The 22,156-nt window shown below is 60.1% G+C and overlaps 1 protein-coding gene across 3 annotated transcripts in view; it reads left to right on the top strand.

The window, feature by feature from the left end:
* Nucleotides 1–22,097, top strand: part of BSN (bassoon presynaptic cytomatrix protein) — a 93,333-nt gene extending 71,236 nt beyond the window's left edge. For 2 of the 3 annotated variants that reach the window (XM_089919330.1, XM_089919332.1), the window contains 5 exons: nucleotides 126–6,764; nucleotides 9,012–11,088; nucleotides 11,394–12,193; nucleotides 12,321–12,420; nucleotides 12,974–13,356. In XM_089919330.1, coding sequence (XP_089775456.1) covers nucleotides 126–6,764; nucleotides 9,012–11,088; nucleotides 11,394–12,193; nucleotides 12,321–12,420; nucleotides 12,974–13,278 — 9,921 coding nt within the window. In that variant the 3' untranslated portion in view covers nucleotides 13,279–13,356. The other variant, XM_089919331.1, reaches the window with a different exon arrangement.
* Nucleotides 22,098–22,156: the final 59 nt, after the last annotated feature.

The following is a 22,156-nucleotide window of genomic DNA, read 5'->3' on the forward strand; positions in this document are numbered from 1 at the left end:
GGGCCCTGATCCCCCGGGAGGTGGAGTTACCCTTCCCCAGGGCCCTGGGTTGATGGAGAGGGCTGGACTCCCCCCACGAGCCATCTGCCATGGGGAGTCAGTGTCTGCTTCTCACCCTGCTGCAGGAGCCGGTGGGCAAGCCTTACTCTCAGGACCTGTCTCGGAGCCCGCAGAGCCTCAGCGACACAGGCTATTCCTCCGATGGTGTCTCCAGCTCCCAGAGTGAGATCACAGGCATTGTGCAGCAGGAGGTGGAACAGCTGGACAGTGCAGGGGCGACAGGGCCATGCCCGCCCAGCCCCTCTGAGCTCCACAAGGTGGGGAGCAGCATGAGGCCTTCGCTGGAGGCCCAGGGCCCGGCCCCCAGTGGTGAGCGGAGCAAGCCCCGCTATGGCAGTGGTGAGGAGCAGAAGCGGCGGCCCCACTCCTTGTCCATCATGCCCGAGGCCTTCAATTCGGATGAGGAGCTGGAGGATATCCTGGAGGAAGAAGACTCTCTGGAGTGGGGGCGCCGGAGGGAGCAGCAGGACACAGCTGAGTCCTCAGATGACTTCGGCAGCCAGCTGAGGCACGACTACGTGGAGGACAGCAGTGAGGGTGGCCTGTCCCCTCTTCCGCCCCAGCCCCCATCCCGGGCAGCAGAACTGACTGATGAGGAGTTCATGAGGCGGCAGATCCTGGAGATGAGTGCCGAAGAAGACAACCTGGAGGAGGATGACGCTGCCCCCCACAGGCACGGCCCCGTCAAACATGGCTCCCAGAAGGGCAGCCCCCGGCCCAGGCCCGAGCCCAGCCAAGAGCAGGGAGCGCTGCCCAAGAGGCGCCTGCCCCACAACGCCACCGCAGGCTATGAGGAGCTGCTTTCTGAGGGAGGCCCAGCAGAGGCTGCAGAAGGCACTGGGGCTCTGCAGGGCGGGCTCCGCCGCTTCAAGACCATCGAGCTCAATAGCACGGGCAGCTACGGCCATGAGCTGGACCTGGGACAAGGCCCTGACTCCAGCCTGGACCGGGAGCCCGAGCTGGAGATGGAGAGCCTGACGGGCTCGCCTGAGGACCGCTCCCGCGGGGAGCACTCCTCCACACTGCCAGCCTCCACACCCAGCTACACCTCGGGCACCTCGCCCACCTCCCTGTCCTCGCTGGAGGAGGACAGTGACAGCAGCCCCAGCCGCCGGCAGCGGCTGGAAGAAGCCAAGCAGCAGCGCAAGGCCCGGCACCGCTCGCATGGGCCCCTGCTGCCCACCATCGAGGACTCCTCAGAGGAGGAGGAGCTGCGGGAAGAGGAGGAGCTGCTGCGCGAGCAGGAGAAGATGCGGGAGGTGGAGCAGCAGCGCATCCGCAGCACGGCCCGCAAGACCCGGCGTGACAAGGAGGAGCTGCGGGCCCAGCGGCGGCGTGAGCGCTCCAAGACCCCCCCCAGCAACCTGTCACCCATTGAGGATGCCTCCCCCACAGAGGAGCTGAGGCAGGCGGCCGAGATGGAGGAGCTACATCGTTCCTCCTGCTCCGAATACTCGCCCTCACCCTCCCTTGACTCGGAGGCTGAAGCCCTGGATGGGGGCCCCCCTCGGCTCTACAAGTCAGGCAGTGAGTACAACCTGCCCACCTTCATGTCCCTCTACTCTCCAACCGAGACACCCTTGGGCAGCACCACCACTCCCAGTTCCGGCCGGCCCCTCAAGAGCGCTGAGGAGGCCTATGAGGAGATGATGCGGAAGGCCGAGCTGCTCCAGCGGCAACAAGGCCAGGCAGCAGGGGGCCGTGGGCCCCATGGTGGCCCCTCTCAGCCCGTAGGCCCCCGGGGCCAGGGTTCCTTTGAATACCAGGACACCCCAGACCATGACTATGGTGGGGCTGCTCAGCCGGCCTCGGAGGGCACGCCAGCCAGCCTGGGAGCAGCCGTGTACCAGGAGATCCTTCAGACGTCACAAAGCATTGCCCGCATGCATCAGGCCTCCTCACGGGACCTGGCCTTTGCTGAGGACAAGAAGAAGGAGAAGCAGTTTCTGAATGCCGAGAGTGCGTACATGGACCCAATGAAACAAAATGGCGGCCCACTTACCCCTGGTACCAGTCCCACCCAGCTCGCCGCCCCTGTGTCCTTCTCCACCTCCACCTCCTCTGACAGCAGTGGGGGCCGAGTCATTCCCGATGTCCGTGTTACTCAGCATTTTGCAAAGGAGCCTCAGGACCCCCTCAAGCTACACAGCTCTCCTGCCTCCCCCAGCTCTGCCTCCAAGGAAGTAGGCATAACCTTTGCCCAGGGCCCTGGGACACCAGCCTCCACAGCTGCGGCTCCTTGTCCAGCTGGCCTGCCACGAGGGTACATGACTCCGACTTCCCTGGCAGGCTCTGAGCGCAGCCCTTTGCTCTCTTCCACTGGCCACAGCTATGGACAGAGCCCAACCACTGCAAACTATGGGTCTCAAACTGAGGAGCTACCCCAGGCCCCCCGTGGCCCTGCTGTCAGTGGACGGGCTGCCAGAGAGAAGCCCCTGAGTGTGAGTGATGGCGAGAGTGGCACCCCACAGACCTCCCGGGGATATTCCTACTTTGCAGGCTCCAGCCCCCCTCTCTCTCCATCTTCTCCCTCAGAGAGTCCCACATTCTCCCCTGGCAAGCTGGGCCCAAGGGCCACAGCAGAGTTCTCTACACAGACGCCAAGCCTGACCCCTGCCTTGGACATGCCACGGAGCCCTGGTGCCCCCACCCCGACACCCACGGTGGCTCAGGGCACACAGACGCCACACCGACCCAGCACGCCTCGCCTGGTACGGCAGCAGTCCCCTCAGGATGCCCCCTTTATGGTCATCACACTGGGGTCAGATGCCTCCAGCCAGACCAAGATGGTCCATGCCAGTGCCTCCACCTCCCCAGTGTGCTCACCCATTGAAACCCAGCCCACCAGCCACAGCTACAGCCAGACAACACCTCCGCTGCCCCCAGAGCCACCTGGGCCACCTGGCTTCCCGCGGGCAGCCAGTGCTGGTGCAGATGGGCCCCTGGCACTATACAGCTGGGGCGCCCTCCCTGCTGAGAACATCTCCCTGTGCCGGATCTCCTCTGTCCCTGGAACGTCAAGGGTTGAGCCCGGCCCCAGGCCCCCTGGCAGTGCCGTGGTAGACCTTCGCACAGCCGTCAAGCCCACGCCCATCATCCTCACTGACCAGGGCATGGACCTGACCTCTCTTGCTGTGGAAGCGAGGAAGTACGGCCTTGCTCTGGATCCAATCCCAGGACGGCAGTCGACCGCTGTACAGCCTTTGGTTATCAACCTCAATGCCCAGGAGCAGACCCATGCCTTCCTCAGCACCGCCACCACCGTGAGCATCACCATGGCCTCATCTGTGCTCATGGCTCAGCAGAAGCAGCCTGTGGTCTATGGAGACCCCTTCCAGAGCCGACTGGACTTTGGCCAGGGTGCAGGTAGCCCCGTGTGCCTGGCCCAGGTCAAGCAGGTAGAACAGGCAGTCCAGACAGCCCCTTACCGTGGCGGGCCCCGAGGAAGACCCAGGGAGGCCAAGTTTGCCAGGTATAACCTGCCCAACCAGGTGGCACCTCTGGCCAGAAGGGATGTTTTGATCACTCAGGTGGGCACTGCCCAGAGTGTTGGCCTCAAGTCAGGCCCAGTGCCAGAGCCTGGTTCCGAACCCCATCGGGCCACCCCCGCAGAGCTGCGGTCACACGCCTTGCCAGGTGCCAGGAAGCCACATACAGTGGTGGTGCAGATGGGAGAAGGCACAGCAGGCACTGTGACCACACTGCTCCCAGAGGAGCCGGCAGGTGCCCTGGACCTCACTGGGATGAGGCCCGAGAGCCAGCTGGCGTGCTGTGATATGGTCTACAAGTTCCCCTTTGGCAGTAGCTGTACAGGTACCTTTCACCCTACCCCCAGTGCACCTGAGAAGAGTGTGGCAGATGTTGCCCCACCCAGCCAAAGCAGCAGCCCCTTCTACAGTCCCCGGGACACTGAGCCTCCCGAGGCCCCCACCTACCGGACACAGGTGGTCGGGGGGCCTGGGCCCCATGAGGAGCAGAGGCCCTACCCACAGGGCCTCCCTGGCAGGCTGTACTCCTCTATGTCCGACACCAATTTGGCTGAGGCTGGCCTCAACTACCACACCCACAGGATTGGTCACCTCTTCCAGGGCCCTGGACGAGACTCGGCCATGGACCTCAGCTCACTGAAGCACTCCTACAGCCTGGGCTTTGCAGATGGACGCTACCTTGGGCAGGGCTTGCAGTATGGTTCATTCACAGACCTACGTCATCCCACAGACCTTTTGACTCACCCGCTTCCCATGCGGCGCTACAGCTCAGTGTCAAACATCTACTCAGACCACAGGTATGGCCCACGGGGAGATGCAGCTGGATTCCAGGAGGCCAGCCTGGCCCAGTACAGCGCCACCACGGCCCGTGAGATCAGCCGTATGTGTGCTGCCCTCAACTCCATGGACCAGTATGGAGGGCGGCGTGGCAGCGGTGGTGGTGGCCCCGACCTCATGCAGTATCAGCCCCAGCCGGGGCTCAGTGCCCCACAAGGTCTGGCTCCCCTCAGACCTGGCCTCCTTGGGAACCCCACCTTCCCGGAGGGCCACCCGAGTCCTGGGAACCTGGCCCAGTACAGGCCTACAGCAGCCCAGGGAACAGCAATCAGACAGCTGCTGCCATCCACAGCCACTGTGCGTGCAGCCGACGGCATGATCTACTCGACTATCAACACTCCAATTGCTGCAACACTGCCCATCACCACCCAGCCTGCCTCAGTACTGCGGCCCATGGTGCGTGGTGGCATGTACAGGCCTTATGCATCCGGAGGAGTCACAGCCGTGCCACTCGCCAGCCTGACACGCATGCCCATGATTGCCCCCCGGGTACCTCTTGGGCCCACAGGGCTGTACCGATATCCTGTACCAAGTAGATTCCCCACTGCTTCCAGCGTTCCACCTGCTGAGGGTCCTGTCTACCTGGGGAAGCCTGCTGCTGCCAAGGCCCCAGGGGCTGGGGGCCCACCAAGGCCAGAGCTGCCAGCAGGGGCTGCTCGGGAAGAGCCTCTTTCCACAGCCACCCCTGCTGCTGTCAAGGAGGCTGTAGCAGCCCCAGCCCCAGCCCCAGCGGCTGGCCAGAAGCCGCCAGTAGATGCTGCTCCTGGGGGCAGCAGTGGGGCCCTCAGCCGGCCAGGGCTCGAGAAGGAGGAAGCATCACAGGAGGAGAGGCAGCGGAAGCAGCAGGAGCAGCTGCTACAGCTGGAGCGAGAGCGGGTGGAGTTAGAAAAGCTGCGGCAGCTGCGGCTGCAGGAGGAGCTGGAGCGGGAGCGTGTGGAGCTGCAGAGGCACCGCGAGGAAGAGCAGCTGCTGGTGCAGCGGGAGTTGCAGGAGCTGCAGACCATCAAGCACCATGTGCTGCAGCAGCAGCAGGAGGAACGGCAGGCTCAGTTCGCACTGCAGCGGGAGCAGCTAGCACAGCAGCGTCTGCAGCTGGAGCAGATCCAGCAGCTGCAGCAGCAGCTGCAGCAGCAACTGGAGGAACAGAAGCAGCGGCAGAAGGCTCCCTTCCCTGTGGCCTGTGAGGCACCTGGTCGAGGGCCTCCCCCAGCTGCCACAGAGCTGGCTCAGAATGGCCAGTACTGGCCACCCCTGACCCACACAGCCTTCATTGCCGTGCCTGGGCCTGAGGGGCCTGGGCAGCCTCGTGAGCCCGTGCTGCACCGGGGTCTGCCCAGCTCCGCCTCGGACATGTCACTGCAGACTGAGGAGCAGTGGGAGGCAGGCCGCAGTGGCATCAAGAAACGGCACTCCATGCCACGCCTGCGGGACGTGTGCGAGCCAGAGTCAGGGCCTGAGCCCTGTGTGGTCAGGAGGATTGCAGACAGCAGCGTGCAGACGGACGATGAGGATGGAGAGGGCCGCTATCTCCTGACCCGGCGGCGCCGGGCACGGCGGAGTGCTGACTGCAGCGTGCAGACGGACGACGAGGACAGTGCCGAGTGGGAGCAGCCAGTGCGCCGCCGCAGGTCCCGTCTTTCTCGCCACTCAGACTCTGGCTCCGACAGCAAGCACGATGCTACTGCCTCATCATCCACTGCCGCCCCCGCCATGAGGGCCATGAGCAGCGTGGGCATCCAGACCATCAGCGACTGCTCCGTGCAGACAGAGCCTGACCAGCTGCCCAGAGTCTCTCCAGCCATCCACATCACAGCTGCCACCGACCCCAAGGTGGAGATCGTCAGGTACATATCGGCGCCAGAGAAGACTGGGCGTGGGGAGAGCCTGGCCTGCCAGACGGAGCCGGATGGGCAGGCCCAGGGTGTGGCCGGGCCGCAGCTTGTAGGGCCAACTGCCATCAGCCCCTACCTGCCTGGCATCCAGATCGTCACCCCAGGGCCCCTGGGCAGATTTGAAAAAAAGAAGCCGGATCCCTTGGAGATTGGATACCAGGCCCACCTGCCCCCGGAGTCTCTCTCACAGCTTGTGAGCCGCCAGCCTCCCAAGTCCCCCCAGGTCCTCTACTCACCAGTCTCACCCCTGTCCCCACACCGGCTCCTGGACACCTCCTTTGCTTCCAGTGAGAGGCTGAACAAGGCTCACGTGAGTCCCCAGAAGCACTTCACGGCTGACAGCGCTCTCCGCCAGCAGACGCTGCCGCGCCCCATGAAGACCCTGCAGCGGTCCCTGTCTGACCCTAAGCCCCTCAGCCCCACCGCCGAGGAGTCTGCCAAAGAGAGGTTCTCCCTCTACCAGCACCAGGGGGGACTGGGTAGCCAGGTATGGGCACAGGGGCTGGTCCAGGGTGGGACAGGGGTCTCTGCCTAGCCTGGGGGGCCCCACAGGGAGGGGCGTCTCCTGGGGTGGGGGTGGAGTCGCCTCCAGCTCCAGAGGCCCAGAGCTAGGAGTCGAGGAACGGATGCACATCTCGATGCACATCCGGTGGAGCCCGCAGCCCAGCAAGGACATCCTGGGCAAAACACACACACTTGGGCCACCACAGCCATCTAGACCCTGCTAGAAACTTCAGCCTCACCCTAGCACTGCCTCTTCACAGCCCGTATCTAGTCCAGTCCCTGCCACCTCCCCCATCAGGCCTCCTCAGCTCTCCCCTCCAGCCTGGGCCCCTCCTACTCCAAATCTCTTCTTTGGATGTTTCCTGAGAAAACCATAGCACTGACCTGGCTGGGCTGCTCCCCACTCCCCAGCCCCGGTCTGGCTCCCTTGCCCCACAGGAAGCCAAAGCCCTTTGGACTACCATTCAAGGCCCATTCCAGTGGGCTGCAGCGTGCTCTCTGCCTCATCTTGTCCCATGCCCCTATCTGGCCCTCAGCAAATCTGTTTACACACCTGTCTGCTGCCCTAGATAGGGGCTCCTGGAGTCTAAACTTACCCTCATCTGTGGCTTTAGTTGCCAATGATGTCCCAGGACTGTGAGAGGTGGCCGGCATGTTAGGAAGATGGAGGTTGCAAGGGACTGACACCAAGGACTTTGAGTGCCAGGCCAAGAGGGGGTTGGGATTTTCTCAAAGGCCCTTGGAGCTCCTGGGTGTTTCAGGCAGGTGAGACAGGACAAGATGGGTATCTTAGAAAGTTTCCTAGGCAGAATATGGGCAGATGGACTGAAGAAAGTGACTGCACGGTGGCCCTGGGGAGACCGCCTAGGAGCCAGAGGCACTGGGAGGTATATTTACCCGTTTTCTGAGTGTGATGCAGAGAGGAGAGAGGTGAGGCGTCGGGGTGGGGTTGTGGAGGTGAGTCTGGGTTGTGGAGAGCCCTGGGGTATGCAGGCCAGAGGGGTGGGGGTGGGATCAGGAGTCTGGGCTGGCAGGGAAGGCACGTCAGAGAGGCAGGTGGTCTTGGCTCCGTGCTAGGGTCGGCACAGAGGTCCTATGGGCTGGCCGTGGGGGGGCCACGCCATGATGGGCACTCATGGTGTGAGACCAAATGACAAAAGACAGACAACAGAGTGAGGAGTTCAAGGAGGGAAATTTATTCCATTCCATCAAAGGCCACCCTTCGTCCTGAGGTTTGGGGACACATTATCATTTCCTTTATGACATATGGTGAAAGTAGGTGGGAGGCTTTTATGTAGTTTCTTGGCAAGGTAAAAGGTAAGAAGCCTGATGTCAGTCCCCAGTGTGTTTAGGGGATTTGGGTGGCCCATAAAACCCAGAGGCCTGGGAGCTAGAGACAATGGTAGGACCCAGGACAAAGCTTCTGGCAATGTGGACCTTGAGGCAATGTGGAGCCTCGGGCAGGTGAGGAGGACCCCATGGAGAACATGTTAGGAAGCCCTGACTGGGAAGCCAGGTAGCCAGAGATAGGGCTGGAGAGGCCTTAGAGGAGTCTGGCAGCCTCAGAGAGCGGTGGGCTGACAGGGATGTGGAGGGAGCTGGGGCCAGACTGAGGGCACAGTTTGACAGAGGGTGGTACAGGGCCATGGGAGGAGGAGAGCGGACAGGTGGCTGAATTGCATTTCACTTTAGAGAGGAGAAGGGCAGGAGGCAGAAAAGACTCGGAGCCTGCAGCACCTGACATCCAGTCAGCATGCGCCCCCTGTCATGATCCTCTAGGGAACCTGGTGGGCCCAGGACCCACTCCACTCCTGTCCATGGCCCTCCACTGCCCTTGGCTCCTGCCAGCTGCTAGGACCCAAACCCAGAGCCAGACCTGTACTCTCCTCACCTCAGTACCCTCAGTGGGAGGCGGAGGGTGGCAAGCCTGTTGGAGATGTGCTGTGTGCCAGGCCAGTATTAGACATCAGCACAGAGGGGCATCTGCTGCTTCCTCCCGTCCCACTGCCCCGAGGTCTGGGAAGGAGAAGGCCTGTAAGATGATCACAGGCCCTCCCTCCAAGGCCAGTGGGTGGGCAGGGCAGGCCTCAAGGCTGCCTGGTGAATCGGGGCACTGACAGCATGGAGCCCAGCCCCTACCCCAGCCCAGGCCAGGGCTCTTCTACCTTGTGCCCTGCCAAGCCACCCACACCTTGGGTCTCAGTGCTGCCCGCCCTTCCCTCTGTCTCAGGTGTCGGCGCTGCCACCCAACGGCCTGGTCCGCAAGGTGAAGCGGACACTGCCTAGCCCCCCTCCAGAGGAGGCTCACCTGCCCCTGGCTGGCCAGGCTCCCCCACAACTGTATGCGGCCAGCCTGCTGCAGCGTGGGCTGGTGGGGCCCACCGCTGTCCCTGCCACCAAGGCCAGCCTGCTCCGGGAGCTGGACCGGGACCTGCGGCTGGTGGAGCACGAGTCCACCAAGCTGCGCAAGAAGCAGGCAGAGCTGGATGAGGAGGAGAAGGAGATCGACGCCAAGCTCAAGTACCTGGAGCTGGGCATCACCCAGCGCAAAGAGTCTTTGGCCAGAGACCGGGGTGGCCGTGACTACCCGCCCTTGCGTGGTCTCAGTGAGCATCGCGACTACCTGTCAGACAGTGAGCTCAACCAGCTGCGGCTCCAGGGCTGTGCCACTCCGGCTGGCCAGTATGCAGACTTCCCTGTCACTGCTGCTGCTCCTGCCACTCCCTCCGGCCCCACTGCTTTCCAGCAACCCCGGTTCCCACCTCCGGCGCCACAGTACGCTGCAGGCAGCAGTGGGCCGACACAGAATGGATTCCCAGCCCACCAGGCACCCACCTACCCTGGCCCCAGCACGTACCCAGCACCTGCCTTTCCTCCCGGCACCAGTTACCCTGCTGAGCCTGGCCTGCCAAGCCAGCAGGCTTTCCGTCCCACAGGCCATTATACAGCCCAAACACCCATGCCAACCACACAGAGTACCCTTTACCCAGTCCCGACTGACAGCCGTACCCCCCACCAGAAGCCACGCCAGACATCACTAGCCGACTTGGAGCAGAAGGTGCCCACCAACTATGAGGTGATCGCCAGCCCTGTCGTGACCATGTCTGCAGCCTCGTCTGAAACAAGCTATAGTGGCCCAGCAGTAAGCAGCAGCTATGAACAAGGAAAGGCCCCTGAGCTGCCGCGGGCCAGTGACCGTAGTGGTGTGAGCCTGAGCCCAGCCCCCACCTACCCCTCTGACTCACACTACACCAGCCTGGAGCAGAATGTCCCTCGGAACTATGTGATGATTGACGACATCAGTGAACTGACCAAGGACAGTGCTTCCACTGCCCCTGACAGCCAGAAGCTGGAGCCCCTGGGGCCGAGCAGCAGTGGGCGTCAAGGGAAAGAGCCAGGAGAACCAGGTGTCCTTGAGGGGCCCACACTGCCCTGCTGCTATACCAGAGGGGAGGAAGAATCCGAGGAGGACTCCTACGACCCCCGTGGGAAGAGCGGCCATCACAGGAGCGTGGAGAGCAATGGCCGACTAGCTAGCACCCACTATTACAGTGACAGTGACTACAGACACGGGGCTCGAGCAGAGAAGTATAGCCCAGGCCCCGTGGGGCCCAAGCATCCCTCCAAGAGCCTGGCCCCGGCTGCCGTCTCCTCAAAGCGCAGCAAGCACCGGAAGCAGGGCATGGAGCAAAAGATCTCCAAGTTCTCACCTATCGAAGAGGCCAAGGATGTAGAGTCAGACCTGGCCTCCTACCCCTCCTCTGCAGTCAGCAGCAGCCTGGCCTCTCGGGGCAGGAAGTTCCAGGACGAAATCACCTATGGGCTCAAGAAGAATGTGTATGAGCAGCAGAGGTACTATGGAGTGTCCAGCCGGGACCCAGTGGAAGAGGATGACCGCGTGTACAGTGGGAGCAGCCGGTCCCGGGTGGCATCTGCATACAGCGGGGAGAAGCTCTCCGGCCATGACGTCAGTGGCCGGGCCAAGGGATACGAGCGGGAACGGGAGGCTGTGGAGCGACTTCAAAAAGCGGGCCCCAAGCCCTCATCTCTGAGCATGGCCCATGGCCGGCCCCGGCCCCCCATGCGGAGCCAAGCCTCTGAAGAGGAGAGCCCCGTCAGCCCTTTGGGGCGGCCTCACCCTGCTGGGGGCACCCTCCCCCCGGGGGACACCTGCCCACAGTTCTGCTCCAGCCACTCCATGCCTGACGTCCAGGAGCATGTCAAGGATGGACCGCGGGCCCACGCACATAAGTGTGAGGAGGGCTACATCCTGGATGATTCCCACTGCGTAGTTTCCGACAGCGAAGGTAATGGCAGCTGGGGGTGATTTCTGCAGATGCTCAGCACCTGGGGGGCCTGCCCGTCCGTGGGGCCCTGAGCCCTGAGATGTCTCAGTGGGGCTGGCCTGGCGCCTCACCCAGTGGGCCCTGCTGCAGGCTGCCCTTCCTGCCTGCTGCACCCGCGCCCTGGCCCGGTTGTGGGAGGGGGCTGGGGCCTGGCATTACGCTTGTGGCTGTGGCGCCCACCCTCTGTTTTCCTTGCATGGCTTCAGCTGGGCCTCCCACTGTGGCCAGCCCGGGGGTTGATGGTGTTCTGTTTTTGGTCCCTGAAGCGTATCACCTGGGCCAGGAGGAGACAGACTGGTTTGATAAGCCCCGGGATGCCCGCTCTGACCGGTTCAGGCACCACGGGGGCCACGCAGTCTCCTCCTCCTCCCAGAAGCGAGGCCCTGCCAGGCACGGCTACCACGACTACGATGAGCCCCCCGAGGAGGGCCTGTGGCCACACGATGAGGGTGGCCCAGGCCGCCATGCCTCAGCCAAGGAACACCGACACCATGGTGACCACGGGCGGCACTCAGGCCGCCACACTGGCGAGGAGCCGGGACGGCGTGCTGCCAAACCACACGTTCGAGACCTGAGTCGCCATGAGGCCCGGCCTCACCCTCAGCCCAGCCCTGCCCCGACCGTGCAGAAGAAGGGTCAGCCTGGGTACCCCAGCTCCGGTGAATATTCACAGCCATCCCGTGTTCCATCAGCGTACCATCATGCCTCTGAGAGCAAGAAGGGCTCCCGGCAGGCCCACTCAGGGCCCGCTGCACTGCAGCCAAAGCCAGAACCCCAGCTGCAGCCGCAAGGTCGGCAGGCAGCTCCAGGTCCACAGCAGTCACAGCCTCCTCCATCCAGGCAGACACCCTCAGCAACAGCATTGCGCCAGCCGCAGACACAGCAGCAGCAGCAGCAGCAGCAGCAGGGTCTCGGGCTACAGCCTCTGCAGCAGGCCCCTTCGCAGGCCCGCCTGCTCGAGCAGGGCCAGCCACCTGCTCGGGGTCCGGCCCCCGCTGCCAGCCAGCTAGCAGGGAAGCCTCAGCCAGGGCCCTCGACAGCCACAGGCCCCCAGCCATCAGGACCAGTAAGTAAGGCTCCAGTACGTGGATCCTCCCCAGGGTGGTTGCTGGGACTGCAGCTTGGACAGCCCCTTGGTTCCAGGCTGGGCAGAGTTGACGCGTGGTAGTTCAGCTATGGGTTCTGTGTTGCAGCCGCGGGCAGAGCAGGCGAACGGCTCTAAAGGGACTGCCAAAGCACCCCAGCAGGGGAGACTTCCTCAGGCCCAGCCACCACCAGGACCAGGACCTGCAGGTGAGCCTGCCTTTGGACGCCCTTGGCTATGACCAAGAGTACCTGGGCTGCCCTCTCCCTGTGCTGACTGGCACCCTGAGCTCCCCTGCACTGCATGCCTTCACTGCTCTCTGAGAAGGTGCCCAGTGCACTGCAGGCCTCCCCAGCAGAAACGAGCCTGGGGTTAGAATGAGCCAATGGGATCACCAGCACTGGGGCCTTAGGGCCCAGGCAGCTCTGGGCAGGGAGCCTCGAAGGTGCTGGTGATCACAGGGCCAGGACCATGGATTCCTACTGTCTCCTTCCTTCCCCTTCCCTTCTCTCCTCTGCCTTCTCATCTTCCTCTGCCTATTCCTCCCTTTCTCCCTCTTTATCTTCCTCAGTCTCCTTTTTGCTGCTTCCTCCCACCCCTTTTCTTCCCACTCTTACCTTCCTCTCTTTATTTCTCTATCCTCCTCCTCACTCTCCACCTCACAGGGTACCCGTGGTCAGATTCCCTCTTAGCTGCTCTCCCACTCAGACGCTGAAGAGCCAGGCCAAGCACAGCTTATGATGGTGGTTTCTTTACCCCTAGGCATGAAGGCTGGAGCCAAGCCTGGAGGGACCCCAGGGGCTCCTGCCGGCCAGCCAGGTGCTGACGGGGAGAGTGTGCTCTCCAAGATCCTCCCTGGTGGGGCAGCAGAGCAGGCCGGCAAGCTGACGGAAGGTACGCACTGCCTACAGCCAGGTCCAGGGTGGACGGCTGCTCCAGGGCCCTACTCTGGCCGAGGTTGGGTCTGGGGACTGGTTCCGGACTCAGTCACCCAGGCACAGGCCAGCCCGAGGGCCCACCTGCTGCGGCCTAGTGGTTCTCTGGGTAGTCCCTGCCCCTTAGGCTGAGCTTGGCTTCACTGTGCCAAACGGTCTTGACTAGGAGGGAGCCTAGCCCGACTTCCTGACACCTCTCTCCTTTTTCTGTCACAGCTGTGTCTGCTTTTGGCAAAAAATTCTCCTCCTTCTGGTGACCGTGCCCTGCAGGGTGAGTATGAGCTGCCTGTACCCACCCTCTCCTGGTGCTCGAGTCAGGGCTCTTAAGTCCTGCGGGGTCTTCTGGGAGGAATGTGGTCTTCAGTAGTGGGTGGTGTGGCCAGAGCTGCAGTGTCCTTCCCCTATGAGAGTGGGAGGAGGAAGAGGAAGAGGGACCCTGTGCACAGAGGTCCCAACATGTGGCCAACACAGTAGAGGTCCCCAGCAAAGGGAAGCCAAGGCCAACATCCCTTTGTCCTTTTCTACCACCCCTTAGCCCCCAACAGGGTTCCTAAAGCTATGAGTTGACATTAGGTTGTAGGTGGGTCCCCCTGGGATACAGCTCCTCCCAGCCCTTCTCTGTAAATGCTCCACAGGCTCTTGAAGAAATGAAGGGAGATGATATCGTTGCTGTGGAAAAATCTCTGGAGTCAGAGGCCTGGGCGCAGCTCTGGACTCTGCGTATAACAGTGAGTATCAGGACTAGGGTTGGGTGAGGCAGAGGAGGGAGTGAAGGGCCGAGGCCTAGCTGACCAGACTGACCCAGTTCCTGTAAGTGTGAGCCAGGAGGGACCTGGTGGGCTTCCTTCAGCTAGGATGGGCCCAGCTGCTACCTGGGAGGCAGAGACAACTGAGCTGGCTGAGGTGACTCAGGTAAGTAACCTTGGGAAAGGGGCCCGGCAGAGCAAACCGTGCCCCACAACTTGGGGTCTGTACACTAGGCACTGATTCCAAAGCCCTGTCCTTGAGGCCTAGTGCTGGGACCTTTGCTCCAGACATTCAGATGAGGCTGGAGTCCTCAAACCCTGCAGAGCTTAGCACTCCTTGGTGTGACGTCAAGATACAATTGGCTTCACAGGCTGAGTTCAAGACCTGCAAGGTGGAAAAGCAGAATGAGTGGAGAGGCAGACAGGAAAGGGATGGAGCGGAAAGGGAGGTCATCCAGACAGGAGTCTCAGCTCCAGACCAGGTCAGCCCAGGGAGAGAGTGGAAGGGCCTCAGGATGGGAGCCCTGGCTCTCTCTGGGCTGCAATGGCCAAAGCAGGATCTGAAGCCTCTGCCTAGAGCCTCCTCTGGACCTGGCCTTGCCTCTGGGCGGGAAGGAGGAAGCGGTACATCATGCAGGATGGCAGGGAGGGTAGGCTGGCTGTTGGTGCTGCTCTGCGCACAGCCAGGGACCACCTCCTCCCATTCCATAGCCTTGGGACCCTCTTCCTACCGCGCCTTTGCGAATTCTACTGTTAAAGAGTATGGAGGTGTGGGTGCTTCTCATAGTGAGCAGGTGTGTGTTTGGCAGGGCCAGGCACTCAACAAGCAAATCACGAGGGAGCGCTGGGGCCAGCAAGGGCCTTTCCCCAGCCTGGCCTGCTTGTGGGAGGGAGCTGGGTGTAGTGCCAAAAGGGCCACCTATCTCTGGAGGACTAGCAGGGAAACTGGAAAGGTCCAGTTTCCCATCCATTTATTCATTTATTCAATAAATGTCTGTCAGGCCCTAGGTAGGTGCTGGGCCCTGTTCTGAGTTCTGGGGATCCAGCAGGGAACAAGACCAAGTCCTTGCCCTCTAAAGTTGACAGCCCGTTAAGAGGGGCAGAGAATAAATAAGTTTTTAAAAAATGAGATTAAAAGATAATTTCTGAAGGTTATAAGTGTTCTGAAGCCAGGGACGCAGGGTTATGGCACGGAGGGGGCCACTCTAGAGAAAGTGGTCAGTGATAGGTAAGGCTCAAGGGAGGAGAAGAGGCTGCTGTGGGATGTGCCCAGTGAGGGAACAGCACCCGCAGAGGCTCTGATGAGACAGATAGGCCTCAGGGACAGACAAAAGGCCAGCACAGCTAGATCCACAGTGGAGGGGAGAGATGGTCCGGGTGACGTCAGAGGGGGCAGGAGCCAGCTGGGGTGGGCTTTGTAGGCGAAAGTAAAGAGCCCGGAATTTATTCTAATTAGAGTAGCCACAGTGCAGCACCTCAGTGTTCTTCCTGCCTTCACCCCACGACAGTGGGCTCCCTGACACTTTCCCACCCAGCTGGATGTTTCTTCTGAGTTGCCCTGAAACAGATATGAAATCAGAAGTTGTGCTGAAGGGAGGGGAAAGAGGGGCAGCCCATGGACCAGGTCTATGGCAGGACCCACCTTGGGTGTAGGGCACTGTTACCAGAGCACTGTTACCAGGGAGGGAAAGGAACCACTTGCGTCGTTCCTTTTGTTCTGTGTCCTGTCACACGACGTGCGTGGGCTACTGAGACCACTAACTTTGTAATTAAAAGAATCACCCTCAAGTTCTGGCATTTGGCTGATTGGGCCAAGCGGTCAGTGCTTCTGTGAGTGTCTATCTCCTGGTGTCTTTTGTGGAAATTTCAGAAGTGGGCTGGGAGAGGCTTGTTGTTTTAAACAAAATCCCATCTCCCTCACTCTTAAGAAACAAAAAGCAACTTGTGTTAAAGAAATGGCCCTTCCTGTCCAACCTGATTCTTTCTTCCTGATCTTCTCTTTATGACCTCAAACCTGCCCAAGCACCCCTCTCCCCCAGCCTCAGTGGGGTGGGATCCCGTGGGTGAGGAGGAGCCAGGCCGTCAGCTTGTGGCAGACAGCCGGAAGGAGTGTGGGCGGGAAGCAGCTGTCCACAGTTCTTGACAAAATTCTTCTGTCTTTCCTGTTTCCTTTCCCCCTCCCTCCTTTTCTCCTCCAAGCATCTACAATCTGGCAAACCTTGGCCCAAAGACTCATACCAGGTGGGACGTGGCAGGCGGGCCTCAGTTGAGGACGGGATGTTTTCTAACAGCAGCTGCCGGGGTGAAACATCTGTTGGTCAAGTGGGACCATTGGCCCAGGGGGACCTGTGATTGTCTTTCCAGAGACCCTGCTCTCCTCAGGGCACCACCTTCAAGGCGTAGCCGTCGTTGGGAGGGAGGAACCCTCTCTTCAGGCCCTGCCACGCGGCAGTCTTGCTGCTCTTCCCACAGCCGCCTTCCGCGGCCTGGCCAGCCAGGCTACCAATGCGTTATACACAGAGTTTGGGCGTGCGCAGCCTGTTTTTGACGGACGCTGCCCTCCCTCCACAATGCCAGAAGTTTTTCCACAGCCTTGGAGAGGGGCTTTGACTGAGGGCTGGGGGCCCTGGGCTCCGTTTCCTTCACATTCCAGCTGGCCCAGATCCCTCTGTGGCCACAGGGCCCTGCCCCCTTCACCCTGCCCCCTGGGTGACACCGGAGCAGACTTCCATGTGGCTAGCGTGGGATTGGGAGAACTTTACAAACATTAGGACCTAACACTGTCTCATCGCTGAAATAAGAGGCCATAGCACCGAAAAGCAGCGTGGGCGCTGGCTGAGGCTTCTCCCAGCCCGTGGGTGGCCGCGTGCTAGCATGCCCGCCACCATCTTCAAAGCCATCACCCCCAGTCATCGTGAGCATCCCAGCGGCACCACCATTGTCTCGACCAGCCGGCTCCTCGTTCGTACACCTGGGGATTTCTTTTGATTTCAAGAACAGCCTTAATTATTTCAGTTTGATTTAAGTGTATACCTCATAAACATTGTTCTTTTATTTCTCCCCCCACCCTTTCTCTCTTCGCTCTCTCGGCTCACCTCCTTGCCTCTCCCCTCCACCACCACCTTGTGACTGATGGTTTGGTTCCCTCTCTGCTCTGCCCCTGCTCAGCACAGGGAGAATATTGACTTAGAAGCAATAGTGGGCAGCAGGCCACCAAGAGCACAACCCCAGGGCGGGGTCTAGGGAGGCCCCTCAGCCCGCCTCTGTTTACCGTGCAACTCCAGTCCTTCTTAAGCCATCACCAGTGGACATGCTCAGAGCAGAGGGGCCAGGGCTTCTGCCAGCCAAGGGAAGGGCCCAGGGCCCTGCGCTGGGGAGTGTGGCACCGTCCATCCACCTGGTGGACTGGGCAGTGTTCCTCCCTGAGGCCCTTCCCTTAGGGGCCTCCCTTCACCTTGGGCACAGCCACAAGTCTCATCTCTAACGTTCTATGCAATGAAATATAAACCCTCAAAGACAACTGTTAATATTTATTAAATTCCGTGTTATGTATAAGGAGTTAATTGCAAACCTGCAATTGAGAAACTGGATAGATATGCTCATATCAAACCCCTCGCTCCCTTCCCCCTCCCCTGCTCCCACTGTGTGTGTGAAATTCTCAGTCTGTGGCATGTTCGACCTGTGGCAGGACTCGCTGCTGCCAGGCGAGTCACCGCCTGTCCCGCAGTGGAGCATGCACAGCTCGCAGCTTCTTTGCACGATTTCATCCATTTTCAATGCTCGACCCTCTTGCTTGGAGTTCTTTTTGTCTCAGAACCTCTCCTTCAGGAGTGCTTCTAGCTAACTTCTGCACGAGCTAGTGAGGACCCGCCGGAATTGCTGCCTGAGCATGCCAGGCTGTGGGCCCGGCAGTACAAGGCCCCACACCCTCTGCAGGTTTCTCTGACCAAGATGTCTCTGAGGAGACACGTGGTGGGAGCCCGCACAGGATGTGTGCGTGTGAACATTCGGAAGGTTTGCTGTAGGATTTCCATCTGTAAGTCACTCCCCCACTTATCCCAGCCCTGAGCCAGAGACCTCTGGTCGCCCCTTCCCAGCAGGGCACTGCTCAAGAGCAGAGCTGGGCTGTGTCTGTAGCCAGAGAGACAGAGGCCAAGGGTAGGGCCCAGCTCCTGACTGTACTTCTCCTTTGTGGCTGGGAGGCTCAAAGGTCTGTGAGCCAGGAGATCTGGCCAGGGGGCCAGAGAATGCTCAGGAAGAGCTGGAGTTTTGGCATTTGTGGTGAGGACAGCTGACAGTGTCATCTTTGATCAGAGTGCATATTCACATAGACAGTGGCTTCAAGCTGAGTTTCTTGGGAAGCTTCTCAATAACAAACTTACAGAAGGTTCTGTTGTGACACTCTCTGCATCTGTCTCCAGGACCTAAACTCCCTGCCAGCCCCTATCTCTGAAGCCTAAGTATCCCACTGCTCATCAGCTTCTCTAAGACTGAGCCAAGAGTGTGGCAGGTGGTAGCTGCCTGACCCCTCCAGGCCTGGCCTTCCTCCAGAGTGCTCTGGTTTGCACCATGCATTTCTCAGGGGTCCACATTTCTCATTCTTTCCTATAAGGTCCACAAACCCCTTCAGAGAGGGATCCTGGCCCACCTCTGGCAGCTGTGGATGAGATAGGAGGCTGTCAACCCTTGTGTTGGGCCTAAGACCCTGCCCTTCTGGATTTGGGCTTCACCCATCCAACGGGACACCTGCCTCATCCCAGAGATCAGGCCTGGGCTGTATGAGGCCATCTGTGCAAGGGCTGAAGGAGGCCACCATCTGGCACCTCTGACCACCCAGGGCCAGGTCTTTGTGGGGATGTGCCTAGTGGCTGGATACATGAGGGACTAATGCAGCAATCCTCCCGATAAAAGGCCAAGGGATGGGACCAGGAGCAGGGAACAGGCAGGGAGATGACAGCAGGTCAGCCTCCATCAAAGCTAGTTTCACGCTCTCCAATGTTGACTCTTCAGCAAATCTCCTTTCTGGCCAAGCTTTCTGAGTTTGAAATTTCTGACATCTGCCACTCCCTAACCCCCAGTGTATCCACAGGACACATCTGTGCCTATCACCCCTTGTGAAGGTGGCTGGAGCAGGCCTCTGGGCCACAGGTGTCCTGGCCCTTGTGTGGATACAGCTGTGGCTCTGGGGGCCAGAGGCTGAGGGACCAGCATTCGATGCCTTGGGCAGTGGGGAGCACCAAGCACATTTCCACATGGGCAAGGGGTTCTCTGGGATGCAATCCAGGCCTTCTCTACACCCTCCCCCGACCCAGTGTCATGAACAAGGGCACTGCCGCCTCTGTCTACTTCAGGGCCTAATGCATTCACAGTGACACCCCGCTTCCCCACCATCCACTTAGTCCTTGGGAAGAGAGGGTGGTCTCAGGGCCCATGATGACTGGGCAGCAGTGGCAGCAACCATGGCCTGTCTTCTGGAGCCTGTGGGGAGTTTTCCAGGCAGATTCTTTACCATGACAACAAGGTCCTGGCCTGTTGGCCCCTCCCTTGCCCTCGTGCCCCCTCCCCCCATTCTGTAAATACTTGTCATTGTGGACTCGACAGGGTCAGAGGGACAGGCCTGACCAACTGAAACTCCTCAGAGATATCATTTCTGTCTCCCTGGGTACCAGGAGCCCTGCTGCCATGTGCACTGGGGTGGCACTGGAGAGCCATGGAAGTCATGAGATATTGTGTGTGTATGCATGTGAACAAGTGTGTGAGTGTGTATGTGTGTGTGTGTCTGCTTCATTTGGCCTCTGGGATCAAATCAGCTCCTTCTCTCTAAGTGCAGTGCCCTGGAGAGTGGTGGCCGCCCAATGCCTTTCCTCTGCTAGCTTCCATGTCTTGTTTTTGCTTCCCCCTCACTCTTTCCCTGCCTCCCTTCTTTCCTCTCTCCCTTTCTTTCCTTCTCTCCTTCTTTATTTGAGGGGGGAAGAGTGCTGTACAAAGTCAAACAAACAAGTTTACAGTTGTAAGTGCAATGAATGACCCGAGTCCTCCACATGACCTTGTGAATCGTGTGCCGTCCTCCTGTGCTCTGTGAGAACTCGTGGTACTTCAGTGTCCCTCCCCCTGTATTGTAACAAGGTAATTCTGTGGTATCAGAATAAAAGGACTTGATATAAACAACCTACAGACTGTCTCTGGGATGGTTTCTGAAACGGGAAGGCGTAGGCAGAAGAACAAATCCCCAAACTGTGACAGTCCTGTCTTTTCACAGTTAAAGGGAAAAGAGTGAAAAGGCAAAGTTGCAGAAGTACTGGCAAGGCCAGGGCTGAGTTCATACCAATCTGTCCAAAGACAGTGGGCCTCTCCACAAAGGCGCCCCAAGGCAGGTTTAATGCTTGGACCTGGAGGGAGCAGTTAGCTCACTGGGCAGACTGCTGAGGGACTGTGCCTCCACAGCCTTTGAGTGTCGGGGCTGCACAAACAGCTTTCTAGGGCCTGGTTCCCTGGGGAAGCAGGTGAGCAGGTGCTGCCCCCTGGTGTTACCAACAAGCCCTACACCTGTCTGCCTTGCTGTGTCCACTCCAACCCCCAAACTCTTGGGGGCTGCTAGATCTTAGTCCTTCCCCAGGATGGGAGAGCCTCCTTATCAAAGTAACCCAGAGTTGCTAGAAATTTTTTAAAACACAGATAAATGAAACGAGTATCAGCCTCACCTCTGGCCTTCCCTAAAGTTAGTATCTTGATGCATGTCTTTCCTTCCTGTTTGTGTTTTCCTTTTTCATTTTAAACAGAAGCCAGAAGGCACAGTACTTACTGTTTTCTAGCCTCCTGTTTACTTCTACACATTCATTCCAAGTATTTAGATGTTCATCCTCCAGTGCCCGGCCTCCAGAGAGCTGCACCATGAGTTTACAGCCAGTCTACTGCACATGCCCTCAAGGACAGGCACCATGTTCCCAGTTTTCCTGTTATAAACAATGCTGTAATGAACATCCTAGTTTCCAACTTTCCACCCAGATTGGTGGCTGGGGCCACTCTTTCTGCTCCCAGTTCTGGCCTTAACAGTCCTGCACACACTGGATGCTCACAAGTTAAGTGGCCTCAGAAAGTGGAAACTGTTTTTAGTTAACTAATCCAATGGAAGGAGAAGCTGCAGGCCAGTCAAGTGGGATCTCAGTCAAAGGCAAGGCAGGGCGCAGGGAGCCAGGGCCCTGAGGTGTGGAAGACCAGCCAGGCTCAGGGTATATGGAGGAGGGGACATCCGTTGCTGCTGGCCTGACTGCTGCCCAGCCTCTCCTGCCCTCTTTTGCCATTGTAACCTGCCCAGTCCAGTGCCACTGTCCTGAGGGAGCCTGCCTGCCCAGGTTTTTCTTTCCACAGGAAGCTCTCTGGTTCTGGGTGGAGCCTGACCCCCCAGGCCCTCCACACCCAAGAACTTGGGCTGAGGCCTGGGAAGGCAGACAGAGGCCCACACACTCATGATCCCCAGCAAGGTGCCACTGAGCGGGGCGGGTGAGGGCTGCAGGGGCAGATAGCTTCTGGGGTAGGCCTGGTGGCCGATAAGACCAGGCGACACCCTGTTACCTTTGCACCCGCCCTTTGCCCCACGCCCTGGAGCTCCAAGGCTCGAGCTCTGCGCCCCCTGCCAGGAACGCACCTCTGCCCTTCTTTTCTCGTCGGCCTGAGAGCCCCTCCAGAGCAGGGCCTGGCACCGTCTGGTGAATGCTTGCCTCGTAATGGACCAGAAGGACCCGACAGTTAGCCTCCGGGCTGCGGAAGACCCCAGCTGGGGCTGACTTCGGCTTGCACCCTGCCTCTCACGCCCCCGCCCCTCATCTCTCTTTTCCTCGACTTTACCCTCGCAGGGCTCAGCCCCGCCCTCTCACCCCACCCCCGCGTCTTCGGAGTCCTCGGTCCGCAGCCTCTCAGGACCTGCCCCCGGATGCTTAGGGCCCACCCCCGTCCGACCTCATCTGCCCTCCTCCCGTGGGCCCTGACGTTCTTCACACACCTCGCCCCTCCCTACAGACCTGCTCCTTTATTCCGTTTCGACAGCGCCGCCCCTTCTCCTCGGAAACCCCATTCCCTCCCCTCCCAGTAATAGGCCGGGCCTTGGCCCACAGAGCTCGCCTCTCTCCAGCCTAGCCCACCCCGAAAGGCCTGCTCCTTTTCCCGAGGTCCCTGCTCTTCCCCTCCAGGACTCCTGGGGCCGCAGCTCCAACTTGTTCCTCGCAGGCCCCACCTCCTTACCATCGAGGCCCCGCCCCTCGTCTAAT

This window comes from Delphinapterus leucas, chromosome 10 (genome assembly GCF_059928025.1).
Source record: "Delphinapterus leucas isolate spDelLeu-1000000601 "Yukka" chromosome 10, BTC_Dleu_Yukka2, whole genome shotgun sequence".
In the NCBI taxonomy this organism is placed as follows: domain Eukaryota; kingdom Metazoa; phylum Chordata; class Mammalia; order Artiodactyla; family Monodontidae; genus Delphinapterus; species Delphinapterus leucas.